The 22,647-nt window shown below is 43.0% G+C and overlaps 1 protein-coding gene across 6 annotated transcripts in view; it reads right to left on the bottom strand.

Annotated features, from left to right (window-relative positions):
* Window positions 1-22,647, bottom strand: part of stxbp5 (syntaxin binding protein 5) — a 245,187-nt gene that overhangs the window by 193,383 nt on the left and 29,157 nt on the right. For all 6 annotated transcript variants that reach the window (XM_033026117.1, XM_033026118.1, XM_033026119.1 and 3 more), the window contains exon 4: window positions 16,899-16,999. In XM_033026117.1, the coding sequence (XP_032882008.1) occupies window positions 16,899-16,999 (101 nt within the window). The remainder of the gene's footprint in view (window positions 1-16,898; window positions 17,000-22,647) is intronic.

The following is a 22,647-nucleotide window of genomic DNA, read 5'->3' as shown; positions in this document are numbered from 1 at the left end:
GGTTCTGGACTCCCTCAACATCGGGAACATATTTCCTGCATCTAGCGTGTCCAATCCCTTAATAATTTTATATGCTGGCAATTATTCTCCAATTGCCAGATCTTGGCCCTTTCATATGATCTTAAAGTACTTTAAAACTGGCTATATAGATAGCAGCATAGATATTATCGAAACACCGGACAAAAAACATAGGAACATAGAAACATAGAAATTAGGTGCAGGAGTAGGCCATTCGGCCCTTCGAGCCTGCACCGCCATTCATTATGATCATGGCTGATCATCCAACTCAGTATCCCGTACCTGCCTTCTCTCCATACCCTCTGATCCCCTTAGCCACAAGGGCCACATCTAACTCCCTCTTAAATATAGCCAATGAACTGGCCTCGACTACCCTCTGTGGCAGGGAGTTCCAGAGATTCACCACTCTCTGTGTGAAAAAAGTTCTTCTCATCTCGGTTTTAAAGGATTTCCCCCTTATCCTTAAGCTGTGACCCCTTGTCCTGGACTTCCCCAACATCGGGAGCAATCTTCCTGCATCTAGCCTGTCCAACCCCTTAAGAATTTTGTAAGTTTCTATAAGATCCCCTCTCAATCTCCTAAATTCTAGAGAGTATAAACCAAGTCTATCCAGTCTTTCTTCATAAGACAGTCCTGACATCCCAGGAATCAGTCTGGTGAACCTTCTCTGCACTCCCTCTATGGCAATAATGTCCTTCCTCAGATTTGGAGACCAAAACTGTACGCAATACTCCAGGTGTGGTCTCACCAAGACCCTGTACAACTGCAGTAGAACCTCCCTGCTCCTATACTCAAATCCTTTTGCTATGAAAGCTAACATACCATTCGCTTTCTTCACTGCCTGCTGCACCTGCATGCCCACTTTCAATGACTGGTGTACCATGACACCCAGGTCTCGCTGCATCTCCCCTTTTCCTAGTCGGCCACCATTTAGATAATAGTCTGCTTTCCTGTTTTTGCCACCAAAATGGATAACCTCACATTTATCCACATTATACTGCATCTGCCAAACATTTGCCCACTCACCCAGCCTATCCAAGTCACCTTGCAGTCTCCTAGCATCCTCCTCACAGCTAACACTGCCCCCCAGCTTCGTGTCATCCGCAAACTTGGAGATATTGCCTTCAATTCCCTCATCCAGATCATTAATATATATTGTAAATAGCTGGGGTCCCAGCACTGAGCCTTGCGGTACCCCACTAGTCACTGCCTGCCATTGTGAAAAGGACCCGTTTACTCCTACTCTTTGCTTCCTGTTTGCCAGCCAGTTCTCTATCCACATCAATACTGAACCCCCAATGCCGTGTGCTTTAAGTTTGTAAACTAATCTCTTATGTGGGACCTTGTCGAAAGTCTTCTGGAAGTCCAGATACACCACATCAACTGGTTCTCCCCTATCCACGCTACTAGTTACATCCTCCATTCTATTTCCGGCAGATTATTTATGTCTTCCTTAGTGAAGACGAAACCAAAGTAGTTATTCAATTGGTCCACCATATCCTTGTTCCCCATGATCAACTCACCCGTTTCTGACTGCAAGGGACCTATATTTGTTTTAACTAATCTCTTTCTTTTCACATATCTATAAAAACTTTTGCAGTCAGTTTTTATGTTCCCTGCCAGTTTTCTTTCATAATCTATTTTTCCTTTCCTAATTAAGCCCTTTGTCCTCCTCTGCTGGTCTCTGAATTTCTCCCAGTCCTCCGGTATGCTGCTTTTTCTGGCTAATTTGTACGCATCATCCTTCGCTTTGATACTATCCCTGATTTCCCTTGTTATCCACGGATGCACTACCTTCCACAGAATGAACAGGATGCACTACCTTTACAGAATGAACTCCCAGAAATAGTAAATTGGCAACACCTGGATAATCTGTTTCAGTAATAAGGACTAAAAAAAAAAATTCTGACCAAGATAATTACCATGGATGAGCAGCCTCCTTTGCAAGTGTCATGGGATTTCTTTTTAAACACTCACTTTAACAGTGGCTCAGTTTAACATCTTATTCATAAGATGATATCAACAATGCATCACTCCACAGTTCTGCATTGTAGTGTTAGACTGCACTTTTGTTTTTCTTCACAGGAGTTAATGAAATAAATGATTGTGCTGTTATATATCACAGCCTTCAATAAGAAAGCATCAGATATTGAAACATAAAACATCTTGTAGTCAGTTCTTGCGTTAAAAGTATTTACAAGGGTTCAATAACAATTGTATGCATAACTTATTTGGCCACTTAAATCTGTAACACATCTGGCTATACAGTACATTTTAAAAACTGCACCTTTTGGGAATTAGAATGGACATTAAGTAAAAAAACAAGCCGCTGGAAGTACTCAGCGGCTCAAGGACATCTATGGAAGCGAAAGGACCATCATCATTTTTGGTTGAGACTTCGGGACAAGACCCTGCATCAGTACCCGAGTCTCTAGGATACACATTATTAAGTTGTAATGAGAGAGAAATTATTCACTCATCCAAAGTCTGCAGAAAGTTAACATATCAAATGCAAAGTGAGAATTAATTGTCAGAAAATACTCGCAGCAGTGATAAAAATTCATAAACATATATTCTTAAATTACACACAGAAATATAATTCCAACATTTCCATCCATATTTCCAATAATCTCAGTTGATGGCGTTTGGTCAACCAGATTGCAGTCACTGGAAATCACCAATGGATACAGTGCCCTCCATAATGTTTGGGACAAAGACCCATCATTTATTTATTTGCCTTTGTACTCCACAATTTGAGATTTGTAATTAAAATAATCACATGCGATTAAAGTGCACATTGTCAGATTTTATTAAAGGGTATTTTTATACATTTACGTTTCACCATGTAGAAATGACAGCAGTGTTTACACATATTCCCCCCCCCCCCCCCATTTCAGGGCACCATAATGTTTGGGACACATGGCTTCACAGGTGTTTGTAATTATTCAGGTGTGTGTAATTGTCTCCTTAATGCAGGTATAAGAGAGCTCTCAGCACCTAGTCTTTCCATCACCTTTGGAAACTTTTATTGCTGTTTATCAACGAGGACCAAAGTTGTGCCAATGAAAATCAAAGAAGCCATTATGAGACTGAGAAACAAGAATAAAACTGCTACCACCAGGGCGCCTGCACGATTGGCAGCCCCGCCATCAGTCTGTCTGTTTTTTTGGCCTTTTAAAAATGTTTTAGTGTGTGTTAAAAGTTCATGTAAATGTTCTCCGGTTTGTTTATGTGCGGGGAGGGGGTGGGGGAGGGGCAAACTTTTGTTTCCGTTTCTTACCTTGCCGGAGATACAATTATTTACCGGATCGCATCTCAGGTCGCTCTGCGGCCTACCATCGTTGGAGCTGGGCATGCCTTTTATATGCTGAAGAGAAAACTGAAGGGAACTAGCCCCCAAACCAAGCATAAGCTAAAGATGGCTGCAATACAGGCCTGGCAGAGCATCACCAGAGAAGACACCCAGCAACTGGTGATGTCCATGAATCACAGACTTCAAGCAGTCATTGCATGCAAAGGATATGCAACAAAATATTAAACATGATTACTTTCATTTACATGACGTTGCTGGGTCCCAATCATTATGGTGCCCTGAAATGGGGGGGACTGTGTAAACACTGCTGTAATTTCTACATGGTGAAACCAAAATGTATAAAAATAGCCTTTGCTAGACTAAGTGGGACCCGTTGGGTCCCATGTTCACACGGGAGGGCTGGTCCCCCAACGCAATATTCCACCTCTCCACCAATTCCAATATTGGTGGCCAGTGAGGGGGGGGGGGGGGGGGGACTTTCTGGAGCGCTGGTATGGGTGTTGTGGGCTGAAGGGACTGGTCTCCAGAGGGCTAGTATGGACATTGTGCGCCAAATGGATTATTGGGGTGGCAGCTCAGTCCCTCAAGCCTGATGTGCTGGCAGCTCACTCACGGCTGGTGGGCTAGCAGTTGACTCACGGCTATTTCTTGAAATTCCATTTCAAGCAGGTGCAAGGCCATCAAATTCAAATCCATTTTCCTACCATTTCAAACAGGGTGTAAAGCCACGAAATTCAAGTGCAGTTTCTTACCACTTCGAGCAGGGTGCAAGGCCAACAAATTCAGGTTCAGTTTCCTACCACTTCAAGCAGGGTACAAGGCCACAGAATCCAAGTGCAGTTTCCTACCACTTCAAGCAGGGTGCAAGGCCACCGAATTCAAGTGCAGTTTCCAACCATTTCAAGCAGGGTGCAAGGCCACCAAATTCAAATGCAGTTTCACACCATTTCATGCAGGGTGCAACGCCACCACATTCAAACACAGTTTCATACCATTTCAAGCAGGGTGAAACCACCATAAAACCACACAAAACACCACACTCACAGTTCAGTAGACATTCAGTGTGTTCAGTTGATTCACAGCTCAGATTGAGTCGTGACGTCTTCCTCCCCCATCATGCAGAGACTGAGCCACACCCACATTTCCAGGTTTTATAATCCCTCCCCCTCCCACCCGAAAAGGTGTCACCTTCATGGCGTGATTGACAGGAGAGAGATTCTCAACATTATTTAAACACTAATAACACTTTTATTTTTCATTGATGGGAAGAATCCTCTGCACCTGATGAGCAGAGGGGGACTGAGTAAGATGGCCAAAAATCACAGCCGTAAGTGGTAGCGTTTTATCTAAAATCAATATATAGTGCAAACAGGAAGTTGTCAAGTTTAGACAAACAATCATTTGCAGTGCTTTATTCGCTTTAACCACAAACCCCCAAACAACCATTTGCAGTGCGTTTTTCGCTTCAATCCAAAACCCCCAAACAACCATTTGCATTGCCTTTTACTTCAACCCAAAACCCCCAAACAGCCAATTGCAGTGCCTTTTCCTTCGACCCAAAACCCCCAAACAACCATTTGCAACCCAAAATCCCCAAAAAAACATTTGCAGTGCTTTTAACTTCAACCCAAACCCCCATCAACCATTTGCAGCGCCTTTACTTCAAACCAACCATATTTACATTTTCAAACCACGTTAAGGGCACTCAAGGTCAGTAAAACCACACTCACAGTAGACATGGGGTTCAGTGTTATTCACAGCTCAGACTGAGAGACTGACTGAGACACAACACTTCTAGGTTTTATAGTCCCTCCCCCCTCCCACAAGCAGGGGCAGCAGAGAGAATGTCAATATTTTAAAAACATTAATAACTCTTTTATGTTTCATCGATGGGGAAAATCCCCTGGTCCAGCTCAGCGGAGGGGTACTCTGAGCGAGGTGGCCAAAAATGATGGCCGTAAGTGGCGCCGTTCTTTCAGAAATCACGAAACAAAAAGTCAGAAAGTGGTCAAGGTCTTAGTTTTAGTAATATAGATTAACATCTAACAATGTGCTCTTTAACCACATGTGATTATTTTAATTACAAATCTCAAATTATGGAGTACAGAGGCAAATAAATAAATAATGGGTCTTTGACCCAAACATTATGGAGGGCACTGTATATCCTGTATCTACAGCAAAATAAAAATGGTCATGACACAGTTGACTGAAACTACTCTGAGGGGATAGAGAACCAGAGCGTGCCTTGCAACTATAAAGTGAAAGCAAGAAAACTTTGTAAAGGAGCGGATATCATATGCCAATTTTTAATATTATGGAATTTGGTTGAAAACATACAAGGTGCACTGAACATCTATTTCTTTTAGTCTTAAATAAATCACCACCAAAACAATCTCAATCAACTACATCCCTCAGAAACTTATTTCACTCTACACAACTTAAAATTGATCATCAAAATACTGTTGGTTTAATGCTACACTCCCAAGATTTGAGCACAAGATCGAGCTGGACTATCAGAGTGCAAAACTGAAGGGACACAGTGCTGTAGGTGAGCAACCTTGCAGATAAGATATCAATTCAAGCTTACTTGGTCTTGTAAATGAAAAAGGTGAGCAAGTCTTTTTGAAAAATAAGACAGCATGCTCAACGGGACCTCCCACGCATCGCCTGCCGACCCAGACTCCACTACCCACAGACTCCTACCATCAATTCCACCGACCCTCTCCAGTCCACTGCCCTCCAGCTGCCCGCAGCCGTCGCCTTACCTGCAGCCTGGACTCAGCGCCGGGCCTGAAGTTTCCACGCTGCAGATTCCCACTAGCCCGGGTTTGACTGCGCTGGGTCCTAGTGCCGGTCCCCCTAATGCTGGTAACCTCAGTGGCTGTTCCTCTGGGTCTTCCCCATCCCCCTCAAACCATGTGACCCCAACTCTTCCCCACCCACACTACAGTCTTCATGCCCTGACCACCCAACACCCCCCCCACCAGACATCACCTTGGCCTCAATCCACTCACCTGCCTTCCTCCGGCCCCAACCCTCATCCCTGTCATGTGTTCACCATCCCCCCTGACCTCCCCGAACGGTCGGTCCTCACCAGAGGCCTTACCTTTGCCCCCCTCCATCCCCACCTCAATGAGTTACATGCCCACCACGACGGAGCTCTTCTACCAGCGTTCTTCCATGGGAAGGAGTCCTCGCTCCCTATTGATGATCCCTTTTCCCGTCTCCAACGGACCCCCTCTTCGTGGACCCTCCCCCCCTCATGGCTTTCCGGCTTTAGACCTTTTTATTCAAAACTGCCGGCTGGACATCAACCGCCTCAACTTCTCCACTCCCGTCTCACTCCAATCTCTCCCCCCCTAAATGTACAGCCATCGACTCACTCCGCAACCACCCAGATTGGGTTATCAAACCCGCCGACAAGGGAGGTGCCGTGGTAGTCTGGCGCGTTGATCTCTACAAGACTGAGGCCACGTGCCAACTCTCGGACACCTCCCCTTGACCATGATCCCACAGATGGGCACCAGGCCATTATCTCTAGCACCATCACTGACTTCATCCACTCCGGCTCCCTGCCCCCCCCGAGCCTCCAACCTCATCGTTCCCCAGCCCCGCACAGCCCGATTTTACCTTCTCCCCAAAATCCACAAACCTGACAGTACTGGTAGACCCATTATATCTGCCTGTTCGTGCCCTACGAAACTTATTTCCACATACCTTGAGTCCATCCTATCCCCCCTGGTTAAATCCCTCCCTACCTATGCTCAAGACACCCCAGACACTCTCCGTCGTCTCCGGGCATTCCATTCTCTAGGCCCCCATCCCCTCATCTTCACCGTGGACATCCAGTCACTCTACACCTCCATCCCCAACCAGGAGCGTCTCAAAGCCCTTCGGTTCTTCCTCGATCGGAGAACCAACCAATGCCCGTCCACTGATACTCTCCTCCGCCTAGCGGAGTTGGTTCTTACCCTCAATAACTTCCTGTTTGATTCCTCCCATTTTCTCCAAATACAAGGCAAGATATGGGCACGCGCATGGGCCAGCTATGCCTGCCTCTTTGTAGGGTACGTCGAACAATTCTTGTTCGAGGCGTACCAGGGCCCCATCTCCGGCCTCTACCTCCGCTACATCGACAATAACTTTGGTGCTACCTCCCGCACCCACACACAACTGACTGACTTCATCCGCTTCACCACTAACTTCCATCCGGCACTCAAATATACCTGGACCATTTACGACACTTCCCTACCATTTCTTGACCTCACTATCTCCATCTCAGGTGATAGACTTTTGACCGACATCCACTCTAAACCGACTGACTCCCATGGCTATCTAGACTACACTTCTTCCCACCCTGCTTCCTGTAAGGACTGCATCCCCTACTCCCAATTCCTCCGTCTACGCCGCATCTGCTTCCAGGATGAGGTGTTCCACACCAGGTCATCGGAAAGCCCTCATTCAGGGAACGGGGGTTCCCCTCCCCTACTATAGATGAGGCTCTCACCAGGGTCTCTTCAATACCCCGTAACACTGCTCTCTCTCCCCATCCCCCCACTCGTAACAAGGGCAGAGTCGCTCTAGTCCTCACCTTTCACCCCACTAGCTGTCACATACAACAAATAGTCCTCCGTCATTTTCGTCACCTCCAACGTGACCTTACCACTCGCCAAATCTTCCCATCTCCTCCTCTGTCTGCTTTCCGCAAAGACCGCTCCCTCCGTAACTCCCTGGTCAATTCTTCCCATCCCTCCTGCACCACCCCCTCCCCGGGCACTTTCCCTTGCAACCGCAAGAGATGCTACACTAGTCGCTTTACCTCGACTCCATTCAAGGACCCAAACAGTCGTTCCAGGTGCGACAGAGGTTCACCTGCATCTCCTCCAACCTCATCTATTGCATCCGCTGCTCTAGATGTCAGCTGATCTACATCGGTGAGATCAAGTGTAGGCTTGGCGATTGTTTCGCCAAACACCTCCGCTCGGTCCGCGTTAACCAACCTGATCACCCGGTGGCTCAGCCATTCAACTCCCCCTCCCATTCCGAATCCGACCTTTCTGTCCTGGGCCTCCTCCATGACCAGAGTGAGCACCACCGGAAATTGGAGGAGCAGCACCACATATTTTGCTTGGGCAGTTGGCACTTCCACCCTACATCAGTCTGAAGAAGGGTTTTGGCCCGAAAAGTTGCCTATTTCCTTCGCTCCATAGATGCTGCAGCACCCGCTGAGTTTCTCCAGCACTTTTGTCTACCTTCCATGCTCATACCATGACTCCACTCTCAATGTAAAATACCTAGACAAATTAAGCAATTATTTGTCATTGTGGGATTCCATTGTGTTCTGCCATGCTTGCCTAATAGATACGTACTGCACTTCAAAACTGGTGAAGCAACGATATTGTTGCATGGGACATTATAAAATGCTGTGTTCATCTCTAGTCCTTTGAACTTTCTTCACTTAAGAAAATGAAATGATTCAAGTGGAAAAGCCGGTTGTGCAGTTCCATCAGTTCAGGTAATTAAGACATTTCAGGATGAGTAATTGATTACCACATAAACCTAAGAAGTGGGTGCAGCACTATTTTCGAAGAAAAACAGTAGGGAGCAGCCTCAATATTCAGTGTAGTGAACACCATGGTGAAGGGCAGAGCAGCCCCACAAAATGCCCGTAGGACAGAGAGGGGGAGCGAAATAGAAGCCGTGCCTTTACAATTATCCCAGCGGGAATGTACGTGCTGCATGGCCTACATGTTGCTAACACCAAGAAGACCTTTCTTATCTCCCCCATTATCTAAAGTGCCCTCTAAAGACCATTCCCTCTTTAAAGCTAAATAGCTTTGCCAGGAGTAAAATCTTACATCCTGTTTCACATTTTCATTTTATGGATAATACTTTGGATGTGCCTTTCAGTTCAATCTTCTCTTTAGGTCTCAGGGACAAATTCAGGACAGTGCTGGACCCAAGCGCAAGAAGATATTTCTCCCACCTTAAATAAGGTAAAATACAGGGCCTCTTGGGAAGCTATTGGCCGCCTCGCCAGCAGCCTGTCACGTTCCTTCTCTGTTTTTATTAACACCCCCTATCTTGGTATCATCTGCATACTTACTAATCCAATTTACCACACCTTCATCCAGATCATTGATGTACATGACAAACAACAAAGGACCCAACACAGATCCGAGGCACCCCACTAGTCACCTGCCTCCAACCCGACAAACAACCATCCACCATTACCCTCTGGCTTCTCCCATTCAGCCACTGTTGAATCCATCTTGCTACTCCTGCATTTATACCCAACAGTTGAACCTTCTTAACCAACCTTCCATGAGGAACCTTGTCAAAGGCCTTACTAAAGTCCATATAGACAACATCCACTGCTTTACCCTCGTCAATTTCCCTAGTAACCTCTTCAAAAAATACAAGAAGATTAGTCAAACATGACCTTCCAGGCACAAATCCATGCTGACTGTTCCTAATCAGACCCTGTTTATCCAGATGCTTATATATATTATCTCTAAGTATCTTTTCCATTAATTTACCCACCACTGAAGTCAAACTAACAGGCCTATAATTGCTAGGTTTACTCTTAGAACCCTTTTTAAACAATGGAACAACATGCGCAGTACGCCAATCCTCGGGGACTATTCCCGTTTCTAATGACATTTGAAATATTTCTGTCATAGCCCCTGGCTATTTCTACACTAACTTCCCTCAATGTCCTAGGGAATATCCTGTCAGGACCTGGAGACTTATCCACTTTTATATTTTTCAAAAGTGTCAGTACTTCTTTTACTTTGAAACTCATAGTATCCATAGCTACTCTACTAGTTTCCCTTACCTCACATAATTCAATATCCTTCTCCTTGGTGAATACCGAAGAAAAGAAATTGTTCAATATCTCCCCCATCTCTTTTGGCTCTGCAGATAGCTGTCCACTCCGTCTCTCCAATGGACCAATTTTATCCCTCGTTATCCTTTTGCTATTAATATAGCTGTAGAAACCCTTTGGATTTACTTTCACCTTACTTGCCAAAGCAACCTCATGTCTTCTTTTAGCTTTTCTAATTTCTTTCTTATGAGATGGTATGCTTTGGATCTTGGGCAGTTCCTTCTCTTCTCCATACTTTGCTCTTGCCATCACTCTGATACAAGTTAATCTTCGTCTCATATGTCCACAAGATCTTTTTCCAGAACTGTGGTTGGGTTTTTTAAGTACTTCTTGGCAAACTGTAACCTGGCCATCCTATTTTTGCAGCTAACCAGTGGTTTGCATCTTGCAGTGTAGCCTCTGAATTTCCGTTCATGAAATCTTCTGCGGACAGTGGTCATTCATAAAACCACACCTGACGCCTGAAGATTGTTTCTGATCGTCGGACAGGTGTTTGGGTTTTTTTCTTTATTATAGAGAGCATTCTTCCGTCATCAGCTGTGGAGGTCTTCCTTGGCCTGCCAGTCCCTTTGCAATTAATAAGCTCGCCAGTGCTCTCTTTCTTCTTAATGATGTTCCAAACAGTTGATTTTGGTGAGCCTAAGGTTTGGCTGATGTCTCTAACAGTTTTATTCTTGTTTCTCAGTCTCATAATGGCTTCTTTGACTTTCATTGACACAACTTTGGTAATCATGTTGGCAAACAGCAATAAAAGTTTACAAAGGTGATGGAAAGACTGGAGGAAAGACTAGGTGCTGAGAGCTCTCTTATACCTGCATTAAGGATGCAATTAAACACACCTGAGCAATTACAAACACCTGTGAAGCCATGTGTCCCAAACATTATGGTGCCCTGAAATGGGGGATGGGGGATTACGTATAAACACAGCTGTAATTTCTACCTGGTGAAACCAAAATGTTTAAAAATACACTTTAATAAAATCTGACAATGTGTACTTTAACCACATGTGATTTCTTTAATTACAAATCTCAAATTGTGGAGTACAGAGGCAAATAATAAAATGATGGGTCTTTGTCCCAAACATTAGGGAGGGCACTGTATGTGCAATTCAATTCATGTTAAAAGAACATCCAAATAAATCATATTTAATATAATATCTGGCACTACTTGGCCTGAGGAAGCCTGGCTAACTATCTGGGTCTGAAGAAGGGTCTCGACCCAAAACATCATCCATTCCTTCTCTCCAGAGTTGCTGCTTCTCCCGTTGAGTTACTCCAGCATTTGACCTGGCTTCTACCAGTGTCGACCTGGCTAACTACCAGTTTGAATCAGAGATGACTAAAATTAGCTCCATGGATGCTGCTCTACCATTTGTGACACTTTCCTAGCTAAAACCAGCAGTGTAATGCTAGTTCACTTACCTGGAGTAATAAGGAATAAAGTTATTCTGCCAGGCATTGCTCTGAACAAATTGGAGGAATGTCATTAAACTAACGTGTTTTCTCATTATAGAGAAACATGGAATGGCTGGAGTAACTTAGCAGTTCAGGAAGCATCCCTGAAGAACATGGATCTGTGACGTTTCAGGTTGGGACTCTTCTTCAGACTGAGGGTGGGGATGTAGGGGGAAGTAAGAAAGCAGGAAGAGAAAAGGGGCAGGACAAAATATGGCAGGTAATAGCTGAATACAGGCAAGGAGGGTTTTAATAAACAGATGGTTAAAGGCAATTGAAAAAAACCGAAAGAGAAAAAAATTAAAGAGCTGGAAATTGTGAAGCCAGAGTCCAGGTGGGGCACAGGGGAAGGCAGAAGGGGTGGTGTGGGGGGAGAAAGAGGAAGGAGGGTTGTTAGAGGTTACCCAAAATTAGGGAATTCAATGTTCATACAATTGGGTTGTAAGCTACCCAAGTGGAATATGAGGTGCTGTTCCTCCAGTTTCCGTGTGGCCTCACTCTGGCAATGGAGTCGTCCCAGGACAGAAAGGTCCACATGGGAATGGATTAGAGAGTTAAAATGGTTAGATCCAGCAGACCTTGGCAGATCGAGCGCAAGTGGAAACGGTCGCCGCATCTACATTTAGTCTCGCAGATGTGCAGGAGGCCACATCGGGAAAACTGGATACAGTAAATGAGGTTCCGGTGAGGTTTTCTCATGAAATTCAAGTTTGTTTTGTACATTGGCTGTATATAAACTGGAGAAGGGAATGAAAGTGTTTCTTTGGAAGTTGGATGGTAAAAAAATCATGTGATAAAAGTTTCATAAACATTGTTCAAGCAAAGGTACATGTCTAAATTCAGGAGGAGGAGCCATCTTGGTGAACGGCTGCTAGCAGCAGCCGTCCGTCTTAAATTCGTTTTTTTTCTAGTTTTTAGTGAGTCCTGTTTTTTTTGTTTGTAGGGGATATGGTCTTTTAATGTGGGGGGGTAGGTGTTACTTTATTTATAGGTCCCTACCTGGTCGGTGTGGCAGCCTTTTTTCCGGGCTGCCCGTCGACCCGTCGTCGTGGCCTACCAGCGGGCTTGGAGCGCCGTTTCTTGGCGGGAACCACCCAGCACCTCGGCCTGCGTGGCGGCACTGCATTGGAGCGCTGGAGCGCTGGAGCGGAGCGGAGCGGAGCGGGCGATGCCTTGCCTGGGTCGCCGCGCTGGAGCTCTGGCGAGCTGGACCGCCGTGAGCAACATCTCCGGGCTGCGGGTTTGCGGAGCGGAGAGGCGGCGTGCGGAGAGGCGGCAGTGCGGAGAGGCGGCAAGGCGGCAGTGAGGAGAGCGGGCGCCGACTTTTTCATCTGGAGCCTAGGAGCGCCAAACCGACGCGGCCTTGTCGGCTTCGGCAGCCGCGGGCTCCAACCAAGAAGCGGCCGTTCCAAGTGGCCCAGCCGCTGAAAGGACTCTCCCGACGCCGGGGCAAGACCACCCGGTGAGAACGGCCAGGGACATCGGGCCTCCGTAGAGGCAACTGCGGTGGCCCCAATAGGCCTGACTTTGGGGTGAACATGGGTTGGGGACTGGACATTGTGCCTTCCTCCACAGTGCTATCCACTGTGGGGGGATGATTTTTTTTGTCTAACTGTAGTCTTGTAGGTCTGTGTCCAAGATGGCTGCCGTGAAGAGAGAGTGGACGCTGGCACGATTTGGTTGCCGCTGCTCTCTCTTCACACTGTGTTTTTGATTTTCTGTTTTTGGATTGAATTCTGTTTTTAATTTGTGTCATTGTGATGTCTTTAATTACTTGTTTTACTCCGATTATATGTTTTTATTCCGATTACTATGTAAGGTGTCCTTGAGATGTATGAAAGGCGCCCATTAAATAAAATTTATTATTATTATTATATTCAGAATGATTGAAATCATGTTTTATTTATTTTGTTGATTCATCTTTTAAACTTTCAAAATCAGGAAACTCTATTCAACTTTTTATGACAGTTGTTAGCTAATCATATTAAGAAGGAACAGATTTCAGCTTGAAAGGTTGCAAAAGCTAACTCTGCCACACTAAGGATTGGTAATTGGGTCAGTAATACCACAAACAGAATCCAGAAGCAAAGGGTCAAAATCCAAGCCAAACAATGATTGGAAGTAAAATCAAGAATAGATGCAATGCTCTAAAGAAAAAAAGTGGCTCCTGCACAAATTGCTCAATTGCTGCCTGAACCTACCCTTCTTTGTGCTAGCCTCCCATTTAGCGAGCTGGTATACACGTTTTCCAAAAGATTTAGTTGACTGATTTGGTCATCTCAGCTTGTATTTGAAACTGTGTACATTATATGAAAGTAGAAGCAAGAAACTGCAGATGCTGGTTTACAGGTAAGGCAGCATCTCTGCAGCACATGGATTGGTGACGGTTCAAGCTGAGTCAGGGTCCTGACCCGACCCAACCCGTAACCTATCCATGTTCTCCAAATATGCTGCCTGATCCACTGAACACAAGGCAGCAAGGTTATTCTGAACACAAGGCAGCATTCAGTTCAGGTTTCCAATAATGTGCAGACTACACTTACTTAGCGTAAGAGTTCAAGATGCAACAGTTCAGACTGTTGCTGTAGCTGCATTGTAACAGCATCACAAGGGATATAGTTGGTTATGTAGGGCAAAGTTCAGCACTTCAGCTGATAGCAGGATTATAACCCAGGGTCCAGAATAAAGGTCCAATGCTCTGCCTGCAGACAAGTATAAAGGGACAATTGCTCAAATACAATCAGGTACTTTGTACCTGAATTGGGAAACAGCTTTGTATTTGGTACCCATGATAACTAGTTTGGTATCAGTAAAACGGAGAAGGCACATATTACAGGATTCCGAAATGCAGTAATTTTCTTTTGAACCAGTTTTAACACATTATGATTTAACAATAATTTATGTTTGTACAGCACCTATAAAATTGCAGAGCTTCCTGACTGACTTCCCTTCTAGTAGAGGCTAGTTTCGCTGAGCAAAAATGCAACGGTAAAATATCAGCAACCCCTTTACAAAAATAAATTACAATCTTCTTTGTTCCTCTCAAGGTTCCTTAATTCTATTTCCAGTTTATTCCAGTATTCTCCAAATTGCTTAAGGGTTAGCCAAAGGAATAAAAACAGTGACAAACAAGATGGAAGGCATTCAAATATTAAAGAGGAATACATGAAATAGTGCCAGGCAACAAAGGGAACTAAAGGGTATTGTGGTAAACCTCTAGGCACCAAGTGACCAGAGGAACTTGCTATCTGCAACAAATATCATCGATCCTCCAAAGTAAAATCTATAACCTCATAGGTAATCCAAGATTATAATTTAAATTAGACAAAATGCTGGAGTAACTCAGCAGGACAGGCAGCATCTCTGCAAACCCATTCCTTCTCTCCAGAGATGCTGCATGTCCGCTGAGTTATTCCAACATTATATGTCTATCTTCAGTTTAAACCAGCATCTGCAGTTCCTTCCACCCATTCTTTCTCTCCAGAGATGCTGCCTGTTCCGCTGAGTTACTCCAGCATTTTGGATCTATCTTCGGTTTAAACCAGCATCTGCAGTTCCTTCCTACACCAAGATTATAATTTCACAACTGCGAAAAACAAATCCAAAAAGTATGGTTGAAAATAAAATTAAAAAATTTGACATTTGCTGCATAAAGCAAATGTAATCGTAGTTCACTCTGAGATTGACAAACTGCAAATGTGCCCTGGGGAAATCCATCCTGCTTGGTCAGTGAAGTTAACAAACTTCAAAAGCAGGCTCAAGCAACAACTAATTTGTAGTTAGACTAGGCAAATAAATGTTGAAGGTAAAACATTCAATCATGAAGGTTGCTCTTATCCAACATAAATGTACTCTCATTAGATGCCACTTTCAGCTTTCCTCCTCCTCCACAACTAACAGATTTTCTCTTCTTCCAGTTCGAGGGAATAAATTCTTAAGGCTTCCTGACGTCACCATAAATTTAACCACTTTAACCATAACTTCATGAGGGTGAGGTCCACACTGATGGGGTGAACATAGAAATATAATCTGAATTTTAATTCCATACACTATTTTTGTATATAAATAACAACGTCAGACAGAAGAGATTAATTTGGGTGTTTTAACTGTAAATCTATCTTGTGTAAAACCAAAGAAATAGAAAAATGAAACATTTGAGAAGAGGATGTTTCTGTTCCAGATAAAGAGATTCAAAATTATTTGCAGCCAAACACTCATCTGAGCCTTACTATTGTTGAATGTATTTATTCAAGAGAACAGAAAGCCATCTGATTCAAACACAGCTTCAGGTCTGCAACCTCCTGCTTCTCGATAATTCAAATTAATTGAATTGCAAACAACCAATCTTCCAGAATGGGAGAGGGAGAGGGAGAGGGAGAGGGAGAGGGAGAGGGAGAGGGAGAGGGAGAGGGAGAGGGAGAGGGAGAGGGAGAGGGAGAGGACAAGCTTTGCATTGTTATTCCATGCCCCTCAGTCCCAATGGAAATCGACATCTCCTGCAGCCAAGGGAGCCAGCTGCTTCCAATACCACCCCGGTGCACCCCCCCCCCCCCCACCCCCCCCACCCCCAGCACGCGAATGTGGTCTGGTTAGTCTTTCCGTCCCACTTCTGTCTCTACTCCCATTGAGACACATCTGTATGGGTCCAATTATGTCAAGCAAGTAACACGGACAAACATTTCTAGTGATTTTTTTGTTGAGGCTCAGAGCACCCCAAAGCACTTTTTAACAAATGAGCTCCTTTGATGTGCAGCCAGTAAATGTTTGGGGGAGGACAAGATTCCATAGCTCTAGCAATACATTTTAGATTAATTGAATAGATTATTTTAAACTAGGCATTAAATGTTCAGATATTCAAAAACTTAAAACCATACATGGGGTTTGTGCGCTCTTTGAGATGCACTTTCTACAGAATCCTGTACATCTCATTCCCTTCACGATGTCATCACTTAATCTTTTTCGAACACGCTTTCAATCAAACAATCAAAATCTTAACAATCGGCTGCAAAAACATCTTCTCTGTCCTTTGTCACCTTTATCATTTACCTTAACTTTATGTTCTCTGCTTACTGACATTTTGATGAGTAAAAAAAGTTTCATCATGGAATAAATCACAAAATGTCATACTAAACATTGTTGTAAATGCTCAAACTACATTTCAATATTTATCCAATATACATAGTAAATACCAGAACACTACTGAATATTTTGTTAATTTCTCTACCTTTCTTTGTTGAATTTAAGAGAATGGAGTATGGCAGGCCTTTTCTGACGCAGATTCCAGAGATGTAAGGTATCATCTGCCAAGGCACTCACAAGGGCTCCCTGCAAGAAAGCAGAAATATGTTAAATTTTACAGCAATGCATTATACAAAAAGGCAACAAGACCATAAAGATTGTCCTTTCTTGATTGCTGTGCAACCTCTCAGTCTCCCAGGAAAAAGGCAAAACATCGTAGAAAAAAAAGCTGGCCCATTTGGAAACTACCATAGGAAAATCCACTTACAATGTAATTGAATGAAGCTCCAGTTGCTCAGACGTCATCAATCATAACAAAGCAGAAAATTGACCCTAGGATCAAAAATGTCCACCTTTTAGTGGAGATAATTCTTTTTTTTTTTTTTAAACGTTGTAGTAACACGGCATTCTCAAGTCTCAGCAGCATGTCCCAGATGGCTGCTGGCATCTAACATAACAGCCTATATATAATTCTGTTATATTTATTTTTCCCAGACAGTAAAGATCAGCCCAAGATAAAAAATATCATGGGTAACATTTACTGAAGCTAACGTTTGAAGCTGTCACTCGAACCATTTCCTGGAAAAAGGTGACCATGCGAATTTGATATTATTTGTCACCATTCCTCAAATAGTGAACTGGGGTGCCTCACAGGACGGAAAAAGATAGAAACTGGCACCTTTTATGATTCAGTACCTAGGAAATGTATCTGGTTTCTAAATGTAGAAACAACCCTGGATGTCAGCTGTGGATCTGTTCGTAGAGCACATATTCCTGGAATCGGGAATTTTGGATTTATGACCCACTCTGTATATTTGTGCACGTAATCTCTCTCAGCTGCCACTCTAATGTTATAATGAGGAAGTGCTGCTATCAAAGATAACATCTTTCAATGTACATTCATGCTCTATCTTTCAATCAATCAATTTCCTTTCTCAGCTGGATGCAAACAGTCTCTTAACATTATTCCGAGAAACAGCAGGGAAGTTATCCATAATGCTAGCCCAATATTTTCCCCTGAACCCAGAAATGTGTGTGCCATTTGAAGAATTTAATAATTATAATATTTATTAATAACAATTAATAAACATTAACTGTGAAGTGGGTTAAAGCTTTCAGGTAAATACAATTTTTTTTTTCTTCTGTTGATGATGGCGGTTAGTCAGTTAGTATGGTTGGGGGGGAGGGACTCAAATTGGGAAAGCTAGCAGTCAGTGTGTGAGGCAGGAGGCAGAGAATGGTAGCACTCTGACCCAAAATGTAGGGGAGAGAGAAGAAAAAGACAATAAACAGAGAATAAGAGAGGGTGGGTTTCTTAAATGTGTATATTTTAATGCTAGGAGCATTGTAAGAAAGGTGGATGAACTTAGAGCCTGGATTGACACCTGGAAGTATGATGTTGTGGCGATCAGTGAAACATGGTTGCAGGAGGGCTGTGATTGGAAACTAAATATTCCAGGATTTCGTTGCTTCAGGTGTGATAGAATTGGAGGGGCAAGAGGTGGAGGTGTTGCATTGCTTATCAGGGAAGATATTACAGCAGTGCTTTGGCAGGATAGATTAGAGGGCTCGTCTTGGGAGGCTATTTGGGTGGAACTGAGAAATGGGAAAGGGGTAGCAACACTTATAGGGGTGTATTATAGACCGCCAAATGGGGAGCGAGGAATTGGAAGAGCACATATGTAAGGAGATTGCAGATATTAGTAGTAAGCACAAGATAGTAATTGTGGGAGATTTCAATTTTCCACACATAGACTGGGAAACACATTCTGTAAATGGGCTGGATGGGTTGGAGTTTGTAAAATGTGTGCAGGATAGTTTTTTGCAGCAATACATAGAAGTACCTACTAGAGAAGGGGCGGTGCTGGACCTCCTGTTAGGAAATGAGACGGGTCAGGTGGCAGAGGTATGCGTTGGGGAACAGTTCGGGACCAGTGATCACAATACCATTAGTTTCAATATAATTATGGGGAGGGTCAGAACTAGACCTAGGGTTGAGATTTTTGATTGGAGAAAGGCTAACTTTGAGGAGATGCGAAAGGATTTAAAAGGAGTAAATTGGGACAGTTTGTTTTATGGGAAAGATGTGGAAGAGAAATGGAGGACATTTAAAGGTGAAATTTTAAGAGTACAGAATCTTTATGTCCCTGTTCGGTTGAAAGGAAATAGTAAAAATTGGAAAAAGCCATGGTTTTCAAGGGAAATTGGACACTTGGTTCGGAAAATTTACAATAATTATAGGCAGCATGGAGTAAATGAGGTGCTTGAGGAGTATAAAGAATGTAAAAATAATCTTAAGAAAGAAATTAGAAAAGCTAAAAGATATGAGGTTGTGTTGGCAAGTAAGGTGAAAGTAAATCCAAAGGGTTTCTACAGCTATATTAATAGCAAAAGGATAACGAGGGATAAAATTGGTCCATTAGAGTCAGAGTGGACAGCTATCTGCAGAGCCAAAAGAGATGGGGGAGATATTGAACAATTTCTTTTCTTCGGTATTCACCAAGGAGAAGGATATTGAATTATGCGAGGTAAGGGAAACAAGTAGAGTAGCTATGGAAACTATGAGATTCAAGTCATTAGAAACGGGAATAGTACCGGAGGATTGGCGTACTGCGCATGTTGTTCCATTGTTTAAAAAGGGGTCTAAGAGTAAACCTAGCAATTATAGACCTGTTAGTTTGACGTCAGTGGTGGGCAAATTAATGTAAGGGATACTTAGAGATAATATATATAAGCATCTGGATAAACAGGGTCTGATTAGGAACAGTCAACATGGATTTGTGCCTGGAAGGTCATGTTTGACTAATCTTCTTGAATTTTTTGAAGAGGTTACTCGGGAAATTGATGAGGGTAAAGCAGTGGATGTTGTATATATGGACTTCAGTAAGGCCTTTGATAAGGTTCCTCACGGAAGGTTGGTTAAGAAGGTTCAATGGTTGGGTATTAATGGTGGAGTAGCAAGATGGATTCAACAGTGGCTGAATGGGAGATGCCAGAGAGTAATGGTGGATGGTTGTTTGTCAGGTTGGAGGCCAGTGACTAGTGGGGTGCCACAGGGATCTGTGTTGGGTCCACTGTTGTTTGTCATGTACATCACTGATCTGGATGATGGTGTGGTAAATTGGATTAGTAAGTATGCAGATGATACTAAGATAGGTGGGGTTGTGGATAATGAAGTAGATTTTCAAAGTCTACAGAGAGATTTATGCCAGTTGGAAGAGTGGGCTGAAAGATGGCAGATGGAGTTTAATGCTGATAAGTGTGAGGTGCTACATCTTGGCAGGACAAATAAAAATAGGACGTACATGGTAAATGGTAGGGAATTGAAGAATGCAGGTGAACAGAGGGATCTGGGAATAACTGTGCACAGTTCCTTGAAAGTGGAATCTCATGTAGATAGGGTGGTAAAGAAAACTTTTGGTGTGCTGGCCTTTATAAATCAGTGCATTGAGTATAGAAGTTGGGATGTAATGTTAAAATTGTACAAGGCATTGGTGAGGCCAATTCTGGAGTATGGTGTACAATTTTGGTCGCCTAATTATAGGAAGGATGTCAACAAAATAGAGAGAGTACAGAGGAGATTTACTAGAATGTTGCCTGGGTTTCAGCCACTAAGTTACAGAGAAAGGTTGAACAAGTTAGGGCTTTATTCTTTGGAGCGCAGAAGGTTAAGGGGGGACTTGATAGAGGTCTTTAAAATGATGAGAGGGATAGACAGAGTTGACGTGGATAAGCTTTTCCCACTGAGTAGGGAAGATTCAAAGAAGGGGACATGACTTGAGAATTAAGGGACAGAAGTTTAGGGGTAACATGAGGGGGAACTTCTTTACTCAGAGAGTGGTAGCTGTGTGGAATGAGCTTCCAGTGAAGGTGGTGGAGGCAGGTTCATTTTTATCATTTAAAAATAAATTGGATAGTTATATGGACGGGAAAGGAATGGAGGGTTATGGTCTGAGCGCAGGTATGGGACTAGGGGAGAATACGTGTTCGGCACGGACTAGAAGGGTCGAGATGGCCTGTTTCCGTGCTGTAATTGTTATATGGTTATTATATTATATGGATTAAACTGACATGGTTTGTCAACAAGCACTAAAAAAATATCCAGTAATGAAGCCGTTTACCTCTGCATTATATATTCTCAAAAAAAAACTTTTGGTCAGTTTAATGGGATTGGGTGCACTTAACGGTGGGACTCCCTCACTTTCAGTACTTGCATCCATGTTGGTATCTTAGATTTGAATACCCAGTTTGCTAAATACATAAGATAGACACAATGTGCTGGAGTAACAGCGTTTCTAGGAAAAAGGATTGGTGACTTTCGAGGTGGGATGCCTCTTCAGACACACTCCTTTGCTCAAAAAAAGCTGATGAGTCAATTTAGTTTAGGACTGGAGTGAGAATATGTAGCCATTAACACGAATCATTGGTGTCTGTTGATATGTCGTTGCAATTTTCACATAAGCATTCTTAGGTTGTCTTCCCGAAAAGATGGGAAAACTGCTATGTTGCTTTACTGGCCTAGCATATTTGAAAGCATCATCCATGGCTCAGTTGCCACTCATGAAAATATTGCAAATATTATTCCATAAATAAAATTATTCCAAAAATAAAATTATTCCAAATATCAAGCATAAAATCTAGCCTGACTGATGGAAATGCCACTTTTTGTATATTAAATGGAGGAATTGGCTACCCTTGCTAGTTCTTCTAGCCATTATATTGAACAAACATTTATCCTTACCGATAGATGCAAATATGCCCACAAAATTACTTGGAAGAGTGTCCTCGCTAATATCCTTACTGCTTGTCCAATACAATTTAAATTAATGTACTTATTTGTTCTAAAATCCTGCAGTGAAAGGACTGTCACCCAGCAGATCCATGTCATGTATGTATTGCACTTTGTTCAAGGCAGTTTCTGGTAGTAGTTTATTTGTTAAAACTGAAAATAAAACTTGCAACCCAAAGTACTTTTGAAATGTGGTTATTGTAGTTATGCAGGAGTTTCAATTAATAGTTCAGCATGCAAGAACCGACATACAACACTGTTTCCTACATACATGGCTCTTTACACATATAATAATACCCAAAGGCGAGTTGTGCCTCAGAATTTTAAAATCACAACTTCTACGAATTCTGTGAGAAAATCAATTGGATCACCAGAACTCTTCATGTAGCAAACGAGCTCATGTCGCTTCTGCAAAAGTCCTTTGAGCCTTGCACAGTCAATTAATGCAATCTCACTCCAATAAAGGCGGGTTACATCTGGGATAGTCAAGTAATACAATCTCACACCAATAAAAGGTTAGATATGGGATGATCATGCAATAAATCTGAGCTTTTTGAGGATTAATAATTGCCATTTTTTAAAGCGAAAATGATAGTTCTCAGACAAAGTGGGCCAGCATGGAAGATTGGAGTCATCCAAGATGCAAGACATGGAAGGGAGTAATGGAAATCGAAGAAGGGAGAGAGATAGAAAAGAAACAAGAAATTGACAGGGGATCAGATACACAAAATGGGATTGTGAGGAAACCGAGTTAGGAGGAAAGCTGATATAAAATTCTAAAGAGCATGATCTTGTGTCAAGTGCAACATGCCCTTAAAAATCAAATGAAAATGTAAAAGTTAAAGTCCAATTCACTGTTGGAGTGAATATAACTTTGTTCCATGAACATACAATCCTCATAAATTATCCGAAAAACTGCAAGCAATTGCAAAAATAATTACAGGTG

This window comes from Amblyraja radiata, chromosome 8 (assembly GCF_010909765.2).
Source record: "Amblyraja radiata isolate CabotCenter1 chromosome 8, sAmbRad1.1.pri, whole genome shotgun sequence".
NCBI classification, from domain to species: domain Eukaryota; kingdom Metazoa; phylum Chordata; class Chondrichthyes; order Rajiformes; family Rajidae; genus Amblyraja; species Amblyraja radiata.
Note: the sequence above shows the minus strand (reverse complement) of the source record. Positions and strands in the feature narration are given on the sequence as shown.